This window comes from Jatropha curcas, chromosome 6 (assembly GCF_041381405.1).
Source record: "Jatropha curcas cultivar XTBG-Jc1 chromosome 6, XTBG_Jcur_1.0, whole genome shotgun sequence".
NCBI classification, from domain to species: Eukaryota; Viridiplantae; Streptophyta; class Magnoliopsida; order Malpighiales; family Euphorbiaceae; genus Jatropha; species Jatropha curcas.
The window spans coordinates 26401024-26411664 of record NC_143156.1 but is presented as its reverse complement, the minus strand read 5'-3'; the positions used below and the strand labels follow the sequence as shown (position 1 = coordinate 26411664).

The 10641-nt window shown below is 33.8% G+C and overlaps 2 protein-coding genes and 1 long non-coding RNA gene across 4 annotated transcripts; 2 read left to right on the top strand and 1 right to left on the bottom strand.

The window, feature by feature from the left end:
* The first annotated feature begins 570 nt into the window (after positions 1 to 570).
* LOC105641119 (protein NUCLEAR FUSION DEFECTIVE 4) lies at positions 571 to 2843 on the top strand. The gene has a single exon (XM_089722184.1). It carries the CDS (start codon positions 772 to 774, stop codon positions 2569 to 2571), a length of 1800 nt encoding a protein of 599 aa, XP_089578310.1. The 5' UTR covers positions 571 to 771; the 3' UTR covers positions 2572 to 2843.
* A 464-nt stretch (positions 2844 to 3307) lies between these two features.
* LOC110010262 (uncharacterized) lies at positions 3308 to 4948 on the top strand. Of its 2 annotated transcripts, none has more exons than XR_005177851.2 (2): positions 3308 to 3841; positions 4006 to 4948. It is a non-coding gene; the product is annotated as an uncharacterized LOC110010262 (long non-coding RNA). The 2 variants fall into 2 exon arrangements; XR_005177850.2 differs by having other exon boundaries at positions 4000 to 4948.
* A 3672-nt stretch (positions 4949 to 8620) lies between these two features.
* LOC105641118 (protein NUCLEAR FUSION DEFECTIVE 4) lies at positions 8621 to 10641 on the bottom strand. Its single transcript, XM_012225596.4, has 2 exons — positions 9919 to 10641; positions 8621 to 9822 (listed from the first exon to the last, which is right to left on the bottom strand). Exons 1-2 carry the CDS (start codon positions 10555 to 10557, stop codon positions 8740 to 8742), a joined length of 1722 nt encoding a protein of 573 aa, XP_012080986.2. The 5' UTR covers positions 10558 to 10641; the 3' UTR covers positions 8621 to 8739.

Genomic DNA, 10641 nt, shown 5'->3' with positions numbered 1-10641 from the left:
TTTGATTTACTTAAAAAAAATAGAAGTTGATCGGATATGAGTTATTAAAATTATTTTTTAATTAAATACATATAAATAATTAAGCATTTTAAAAGTTTTAAGTTTTATCTTTTTTAAATTTATTTTTTAATAAATGTGTGATAATGAGATATTTAAAAAATTTTATATTTTATTTTTCAGATTTATTTTTTAAATATTTAATTTAAATTTTATTATAATATTTTTTTCTTTATTTTTGTATAATTTGATTGGATATATTTTTTAAAAAAAGTAAAAATTTAAATAAAATATTCATAATTAAACCTTTCAAAATTTTTAGATTTTTATGTTTTAAAATTTATTTTTAAATAAAATGAACATACCTGTGCGCAGAAAGCCATACATTTGAAATTTTTAATTTTAAGATATATAATACTTTATTAATAATAACAATTGATTCTCCTAGATTATAACAAAATCAATAACAATTTGATTTCAAAACTAAAAATAACTTGATTATTGTATTTAATTAAATGATATTATTTGAATTAAATAAAGGTAATATTGCACAACATCTAATCAAAGAAAACTTATTACAGCAGTCAATAAATGAAGTCAAGTAAAAGAGTGTAACTTCTTTGAATTTCCTTTCTGTCCTTATTTCGAACCTTTTGTTTATTGTTGTCTTTATAGATTACAACATTGAATCCCCACTACTTTTTCTCGACAGTCCGAAAATAAATCAACTCAAAAGAGTACTCTTGTCACTAAAACAGCACTCAGTAACCAAAAATGGTGGTTGCTAGCCCTGGTGGTGGTGGGGGCTTATGTGGTTTGGCTGACATGAAGAACTTAACCGTCCAAGCCATCGCCGGCCGTTGGTTCATGGTTTTCGCGTCACTTGTAATAATGGCTGCCTCTGGTGCAACTTATATGTTCGGTCTTTACTCAAACGACATCAAAACCGCCTTAGGTTACGACCAAACGACGCTGACTCTACTAAGCTTTTTCAAAGACTTAGGATCCAGCCTTGGCGTCTTTTCCGGCCTAATCAACGAGGTAACTTCCCCATGGGTGGTTCTTTCTATGGGGGCAGTCCTAAACTTTTTTGGGTATTTCATGATTTGGCTTGCCGTCACCGGAAAAATCTCCGGCGTCCATGTTTGGCATATGTGCTTATATATTTATATAGGAGCAAACTCTCAAGCCTTTGCAAACACTGGTTCTTTAGTCACTTGCGTCAAGAACTTTCCTGAAAGTCGCGGTGCCGTAATCGGAATCTTGAAAGGTTATGTAGGGCTTAGTGGTGCAATTATAACCCAAATATATTATGCCGTTTACGGTGATGATTCAAAAAGTTTGATCTTGCTGATCGGTTGGGTACCGGCGGCTATTTCTTTTGCTTTCTTGAGAACTATAAGAATCATGAAGGTAATTCGCCAACCGAATGAGCTCAAAGTTTTTTACAATTTTCTCTACATTTCGCTAGGCCTTGCAACGTTGTTAATGATAATTATTATACTGCAAAAAGGAATGCAATTTACACGAAGTGAATATGGTGCTAGTGCTGCTATGGTTCTTCTCTTGCTGTTTTTGCCTCTTGCTATTGTTTTAATAGAAGAGTACAAGATTTGGCAAAGCAAGAAACTAGCTTCAAATAACCCTTCTTCTTTAACAATAACTACAACCGAAGAAAACACTGCCACAGGCACACCCATGGATGCCACAGCCAGCACTGCGGTCTCGTCGGAAAATGTCATTGAAGAAAATGTTTCATGTTGGAAAACTGCGTTTAAGCCACCAAGTAGGGGAGAGGACTACACAATATTACAAGCACTTTTTAGTATTGATATGCTAGTTCTCTTCTTAGCAACAATTTCTGGAGCTGGAGGAACATTAACAGCTATTGACAACTTGGGTCAAATAGGGACATCTTTAGGGTACCCTAAAAGAAGTATAAGCACTTTCGTTTCATTAGTGAGTATATGGGGTTATCTTGGTAGAGTTGTGGCAGGTTTTGCTTCTGAACATTTTTTAACGAAGTACAAATTTCCTCGCCCGCTAATGCTTACTTTGATCCTTTTATTTTCTTGTGTGGGGCATCTCCTAATTGCCTTTAATGTCCCCGGTGGACTTTACGTCGCTTCAGTAATAATTGGGTTTTGTTTTGGTGCTCAATGGCCTTTGCTTTTTGCTATAATCTCTGAAATTTTTGGTCTCAAGTACTATTCTACTTTGTACAATTTTGGGGGAATGGCTAGCCCTATTGGGTCCTATGTGCTGAATGTGAAAGTAGCAGGGCATTTGTATGATATAGAAGCAAAGAAGCAATTGGCAGCTAAAGGACTTACGAGGCAGCATGGTCAAGAGCTCAGTTGCATTGGGATTGAGTGCTTCAAATTATCCTTTATTATAATTACTGCTGTGACAATATTTAGTACTCTTGTGTCACTTATTTTGGTGCTTAGGACTAGAAAATTTTATAAGAGCGACATTTATAAGAAGTTCCGAGAGGCAGCACAAGCAGTGGAGACAGAGATGGCAATGGCCGGCAATGGCATCCAACAGACAGAAACGAAGGCAGCTAGCTAGCTAGCTATCAAGGATTAGATATCAATATAGAAAGAATGAAAAAAAAGAACACTTTAGATAAATACATGGTTATCAAAAAGAGGCAAATAGCTTTGTTTTAAGAATTCACTTCAATGAAATAGAATAATATTTTGATTTGTATTTCAAAACAAATTGAAGAGGCAAATTTATTGAATTACTATTGTGATTGTGAAGCTATTTTGATATTTGACAAAAGCGAGAGTAATTAGTTTAGAATTGTGATGTAGACTTATTGAATATAAATGGCATTATCTTTCTATCGTATGGTTTTATTTTTGTTGCTCTTCGTTGTCAATGGTCAATTTCTGCCGTTTGTTTTCAAATATTGGACTTTAATGTAAAACTGGACTAATATTAAAAAAGCTTGGCAATATTAGGCATGGTTATAAGAACCGGACCGGAATTCTGATACTCCCTACTATGAGGGTCCACTCATGCCAACCTGCAAGATGTATCACATCAGAAATTGTTGATTGCATTATAATTAACAGTTCTTGAATATACTTTCCATGTTAGGAAACTACTCTGAACAGGTTTTTTAGATCAGAAGTAGCAACAATTCTACTCTTTTGGATTACAATTCCATGTGTTTTCATTTAGGTCAGTCCTTCCTTAGGCTGTCACCATATTCTTTTGGCCTGAGTTATGTTTTCCGGCATGGATATCGCAGTCACAAAACAGCATCAAGGAAGCATCATGCCAGAATATATCCAGTTCATACAATGGCAAGCAAAAAGGGGTAGGCACATCATATACTAGAAAAGCGTTAAGTACATTCAACTTGAACTAGCCACTCTGTTGGTCTGTAAGCCACCCATTGCATAGAAAAAGACACTCCACACAAAAATTAGTTTTGAATTTTCTAAAGTAAACATGACTAACTTTTCTTGAAACAAGAACAAATACTTGTATTTTCCTCATAATGAGCATAAAAAAGTGATTTAACCATTTGACTATGACTTAATTAATTTCTTTACGTGATTGAACCATTTAATTAATTTGGTCCATGCAAACAGATATTATGCCGGTGAGCTTACAAAAGGTAGACGCTTTCAGTAAATATTTGCTTCATCTTTGATGATAACCCTCAATCTCATATAAAGGAAAAGAGCGCCTCGTCTCAACACTCAATTGGTTGAAGTCATATAAAAGAAAAGAGTTCCAAATCACATATCTCAACACTCAATTGGTTGGAGTCAATTGGTTGGAATAGCTTGATGATTAGAGGGACTACCAACTGTGGTTGAAGGTAGTGCTACCATCAAAAAATTTTCTACTTGCTGTAATGATAGTTGTTTTCCTTCCATCTACAAAAACATTATATTGGTCTTACTCTTTGGAACTTCCACATTTTCCCTATAAACGCCTGCTTTTATTCTAATAACATACCTTTTATACTTTTTGAAGGAGCAGCATTAACTTCATGTCTTCATCTTGAATTTCTTATATTTCCCACTTCCATCATCTGCCACCACCACAATCAGGAGTCACCGAGGACGACTGCAACAACCTCCGGTCACCTGCCTACAACCACTCCGGCCACCCACTTTCTTGATCTTTTCCCTGCTCCTTAAGCTTCCTATTTGAAGTAGCAGCTAATTTAAGCTCATCAGCAATATCAGTATACTTTTGCCTCTTGTGTTGGACAGAACTGGAAACTACAGATCACGTTCTTCTGAAATGCCGTTTAGTTAGAGAGGTCTGGATGTGAGTGATTAATTGGTGGGAAATTCAAGGTGTTTTGCCTGATAGCATTGTGGAACTAAACTGGCAAACAATTTGGCTAAGAAGAAATAAGCTGTTATTCTCTAATGAAGAGCAATAGAATGAGGCTGTTATGGACATGATCAAATTGAGAAGTTTCAAGCTGCTTAAGGCAAATTTTCCAATGGCGCCTTATTGCCTCAGTGACTGGATGTGTTTCCCCATTCTTGTGTGCAACAGTGTTGTTGGAATAAAACAAAGAAAAATGCACCAAGTTGAATCTCAGCCGCGGGTGTTTCCGGAACATGGGACCTTGAAATTCAATGGCGGTGGATCCTCAAGAGGCAAGCCAAGAGATGCATGTATTGTTGGCGTGCTTAGAAATGCTTTAGGTAATGTCCTGTGTTTGTTTTTTAAATCTGTAGGAGTTATGGCATGGTTATAAATATTATATCTGATATACTTGTGTTTTTTTTTTCTTGTTTGTCAGTAGTTTCTTTTCTCCTCTCACCAAAAGGGATCGCCGTTATTTACTCCTGTATTTTGGATTATCTATCGAGTGTGAATTCAGGTTTTTATTTAATTTTCCATAATAAGATAGAGTGTATTGAAAAAAGCTTAATGGCTTAAGTACAGTAACCTGGTTAGTTGAGATTTTGTCTCCTACATTGCCAAAGCATTTTTACACATTTTCTCTTCGTGAACTTGACTAGCCAACAAAGCTTCTCTTATATGCTTACAGCTTCGTCACGAGAGAAAGCAAGTTTCTTGATTGTTTATAGGGAAACTCAATAGGGTTTTAAGATCATCTGCATGTTGCGACAAAGGTTTCTTGTTTCGTCAAATTAAGATTTCAAACGTTAAACTTACAATTTTTACTTAACTAATTGTTTTGTGAAATTTTTCATTTAAAATAATGGTATTAAATATCAACACTTTTTTATATTTTAGGATAAAAATTGCATTTGCTCCTAATTCCAAAATTTCTTTTAAGTATATATTTATCCTTTATATCATTTATGAAATTAAAAGTTTGGATTTTAATTTTTGTATACAATAACTAAAATGTGGTGAAAATATAAAAAATAAAAAAATTACATTGATAGTACTATGCAATATTTTCCTTGAATATTTTATTTATGAATATGTTATTTAGTTTACTTCGAAATAAAATCACATGTAGTATGATTATTTACCAACGACCTAATTTTTTTTTTTTAAAGAATTTACCAATTAATGAAGTATTATAAATTGAATTTGTAAAATATGTTTTAAATCTAAATCAAATATTAGGTAATGAAAATAAAAACAATGGAAAACTTATAATCATACCCTTATGTTTTGTCAAAATTAATCACTTTACTCTTGTATTTTTTAAAATATACTATCATACTCTCATGTTTTATGTATGAAACATCCAGTGTTCCTCTCATTTATTTTTTACACTTTCAAAAAACAAGTAAAAGGAAAACCTTGTTACCCAAAAAAAAAACTAATGGCCCTCATATTCTTCCTTTCTTTCTCATCCGCAAACAAGTTCAAAATTCTCCCTCCACGATCACTACCATCTGAGAATCTCCCCTCAAATTGCCTCTAAGATCTCCTTTCCCCCTTCACACACACGCCCTTTCCATGGATATTGCATCCCCCAATCTCTTTCTAATTATCACATTCTCAATATTCTTCTTATTATTTTAATTTATAAGAAATATGTGATTTACATGAGATAATATGGTTTCTTTTGGCTTTTATAATGGAAATGTTTTAAACAATCTGATTTTGCATTATGTTGATGTTTCTATATATATATATATATTCCTCAATTGAGGTGGAACTGATTATTTGTTGTTTTGAAAAGTAATAAATTTTTTTCCAAGTTACCATTTGTATATGACCAACAATTACTGTTTTAATTTCTCAAAATTTGGTGTTTGGATATGTTGAGTTAAGGGTAATATAGTCAATTTATTCAATAATTTATTGTAACTTAGACAAATTTAATGATTTGCTGAAAAAAACCTAGAATTCCTTTAGGAACGGAGGTAATACATCTTTTTGTTAATTTTTTAAGTTTTTTAGGAAATTCCATCAATTTAAATTATTTATACAAGTCCCTAAATAACTTTAGATTTATGCATGTGTTTGTAATGATAATGGGTGGAGACACTTTAAGACAAAACATGATAGTAAAGGGCAAAAAAAAGCAGAAAAATCGGATTTAATTGGATCAATACAGTTTTTCGATCTTTCCAGTTCGAAGTTTTATCTGGTTTTTAGCCATTAGCTTTAAATATCAAACTAGATCAGATTGACTATCGATTCACAGTTGAATCAGTTCAATTAGTCGATCTGATTCAATTTTAAAAACACAGAAAAAACTAAAATTATAGATAAACTTCTGATAATCAATTTAAGTCCAGTTGCAATTTAAAAGAGTATTTTGGAAAAGTTATACCTCATCCGTGGGAAATGAAACAAATGGAAGGTAATATTGGAGTGTTGAAAAACCTATCCTACATTATTGGAACAAAAAAAAAAATGAAGAAATAAGAATAAATGAATTGACATTTAAACTAGAGATGGATTTACTTAAGCCCAATTACGGATTCACTCAAACCAATCAAGAATAATACTTTTATTAAAATGAGAATATCTCTAACCATTCATTGAAAAAAAAAATAAAGTGATAATTTTATTCGTTTTAATGTTTGATCAATGAGTTTATTCATCTATCATTCCAAAACTATATCTCATCCTATCAATTATCGTACCTAGAATCAATTGGTAACATAAAAATTTTTAAATTACTATTTGCGTAATAATAGTAAAATGCCTTTCACTAAATTAACGAAGTTCTGGCCATCGGAAAGACACGTGGAGGACACATGGTTTTATTTATACTTAAAAACGTTTACACCTCAGTATCCCCTTTAATTTTTCTCTCCTATAAATCTCTGCCAAAACGCATCCGCCTCCTTAAGCACCACCATTGCCGCCTACGTCTGTATATTAACCTCCATTCCAAACCTCAAAACTCTCTCTTTCTATTGTTTCTCCAGCACTTCGTTCCAAATGGATCACAAATCTATAGCCGTACCCAGGACTAACCCATAAGTGACAATATGACAAGGGACAATAAATGAAAACGAGTAACCCATAAGTGGACATATAGACCAAATTTAAGTGTTGTCCTTTAAAGTAAGTGGTGGACATTGTTTAATGACCCACAATAACCCACAATTTCAAACATACACACTTGTTAATTACTTCTTGTTGTCATCTTCAATGGCTCCAAATTTATCAGCAAATTACAAATTCTTTGCCTAAAACTGTCATATTTGCCATTGCACACCTTTCATGTTCGAATCACATGACTCGTCCAATCACTCACCCGTCCTTATCTCAATTCACTGCGTCACTGCCTCAGCAATTCATGGGTTATAAGACAAAAAGTGGTTCAAAATATTGTTATACTCCGCTTTAAAACCTTATTTAAAAAAATTTAATCCCTCGAAAAAAAAAAAAGTTTGAGCCCCGTAACAAAATTTTTCCTATTCACATATAAAAATAGCAAAAACGAAAAATTGAATAGTATAGATATAATTAACTATGAAATTCATGTATTATATATGTTATCTATATTGTAAAAAGTGTGAAATTTTGAATTAGAATCCTCTCGATTTAAAGGTTTCATCAATTAGATGAGTCAATGAGAGTGTTATCCTATTGCATGACAATAGTTCGCAGTATTATTTTAACCCATTGAACTAAATTGTTTTACGAAGAAAACTATAAAACAAATTTATAAAAAATAAAAGGAAATCTTTGAAAAGTGGATTGAAAGCTCTCGATGGAGAAAACATGTACATTGATGACCGAAAGTGAGAAATAGGTGAGTATCTAATTAATTGGCCATCTTATTAGGTCGGACATGTTATAAGATCCAAAAAATAAGTAGCTAAAAAAGATAAATATAACTCTAGAGTCAGATTTGAAATCTAAAATTGGTAAAAAGTTTGTCTAAATATCATCATGTTGGAGTGTAAATTAGGTTTACAACTTATGCGGATCCAAACCATGTGGCTAAAAAAAAAAAAATGCCAGCTTTGAACTTTCCTCCTCCAACAGACATAAGCTTCAAAGTTATTCTATACAAAGAATCTTAGCTCGAGATTGCAGTCCCAATAGCCAAACGTAAAAAAATGGACAATTACTTCCTTGTACTGCGGAGGAAACTAAATTAAAATTACTTTCTCTTTTAACAAAATCAAAACAACCAATAATGTGTCGGTTCTGGGTGATAATAAAAATAGCTCCATACTCATAATCAAGAAAAGTGAAATTGTATTTCATTATATGGAAATAGAATACGTGTTTGAAATACAAATCAGCATATCATTGTATTGCATTACAATGAATTTTTACAACAAAGCTATTCTAAATTTATTTTTCATTCTTTCTTATATTGATTTCTAATCCTTGATAGCTAGCTGCCTTCGTTTCTGTCTGTTGGATGCCATTGCCGGCCATTGCCATCTCTGTCTCCGCTGCTTGTGCTGCCTCTCGGAACTTCTTATAAATGTCGCTCTTATAAAATTTTCTAGTCCTAAGCACCAAAATAAGTGACACAAAAGTACTAAATATTGTCACAGCAGTAATTATAATAAAGGATAATTTGAAGCACTCGGTCCCAATGCAACTGAGCTCTTGACCATGCTGCCTCGTAAGTCCTTTAGCTGCCAATTGCTTCTTTGCTTCTATATCATACAAATGCCCTGCTACTCTCACATTCAACACAAAGGAGCCAATAGGGCTAGCCATTCCCGCAAAATTGTACAAAGTAGAATAGTACTTGAGACCAAAAATTTCAGAGATTATCGCAAAAAGCAAAGGCCATTGAGCACCAAAACAAAACCCAATAATTATTGAAGCCACGTACAGTCCACCAGGGACATTATATGCAATTAGGAGATGCCCCACACAAGAACATAAAAGGATCAAAGTAAACATCAGAGGGCGAGGAAATTTATATTTGGTTAAAAAATGTTCAGAAGCAAAACCTGCCACAACTCTTCCAAGATAATTCCATATACTCACTAATGAAACAAAAGTGCTTATACTTCTTTTGGGGTACCCTAAAGATGTCCCTATTTGACCCAAGTTATCAATAGCTGTTAATGTTCCCCCAACTCCAAAAATTGTTGCTAAGAAGAGAACTAACATATCAATACTAAAAAGTGCTTGTAATATTGTATAGTCCTCTCCCCTACTTGGTGGCTTAAACGCAGTTTTCCAACATGAAACTTTTTCTTCAATTACATTTTCTGACAAGACCGCAGTGCTGGCTGTGGCAGTGTTTTCTTCGGTTGTAATTATTTTCAAAGGAGACGAGTTATTTGAAACTAGTTTCTTGCTTTGCCAAATCTTGTACTCTTCTATTAAAACAATAGCAAGAGGCAAAAAAAGCAAGAGAAGAACCATAGCAGCACTAGCACCATATTCACTTCGTGTAAATTGCATTCTTTTCTGTAGTATTATAATTATCATTAAAAACGCTGCAAGGCCTAGCGAAATGTAGAGAAAATTGTAAAAAACTTTGAACTCATTCGGTTGGCGAATTACCTTCATGATTCTTACAGTTCTCAAGAAAGCAAAAGAAATAGCCGCGGGTACCCAACCGATCAGCAAGATCAAACTCTTTGAATCATCACCGTAAATGGCATGATATATTTGAGTTATAATTGCACCACTAAGCCCTACATAACCTTTCAAGATTCCGATTACGGCACCGCGACTTTCAGGAAAGTTCTTGACGCACGTGACTAAAGAACCAGTGTTTGCAAAGGCTTGAGAGTTTGCTCCTATGTAAATATATAAGCACATATGCCAAAAATGGACGCCGGAGATTTTCCCGCTGACAGCAAGCCAAATCATGAAATACCCAAAAAAGTTTAGGACTGCCCCCATAGAAAGAACCACCCACGGGGGTGTTAACTCGTTGATTAGGCCGGAAAAGACGCCAAGGCTGGATCCTAAGTCTTTGAAAAAGCTTAGCAGAGTCAGCTTCGTCTGGTCGTAACCTAAGGCCGTTTTGATGTCGTTTGAGTAAAGACCAAACATGTAAGTCGCACCAGAGGCAGCCATTATTACAAATGACGCGAAAACCATGAACCAACGGCCGTTGATAACTTGGACTGTTAAGTTCTTCATGTCAGCCAAAGAACCTAAGCCACCACCTCCAGGGCTGCAAGCAACCACCATTTTGGGTCACTGAGTGATGTTTTAGCGACAGCACTTTGAGTTGATTTGTTTTAGGAACTTTAGAGAAAAAAATATTGGGGATTG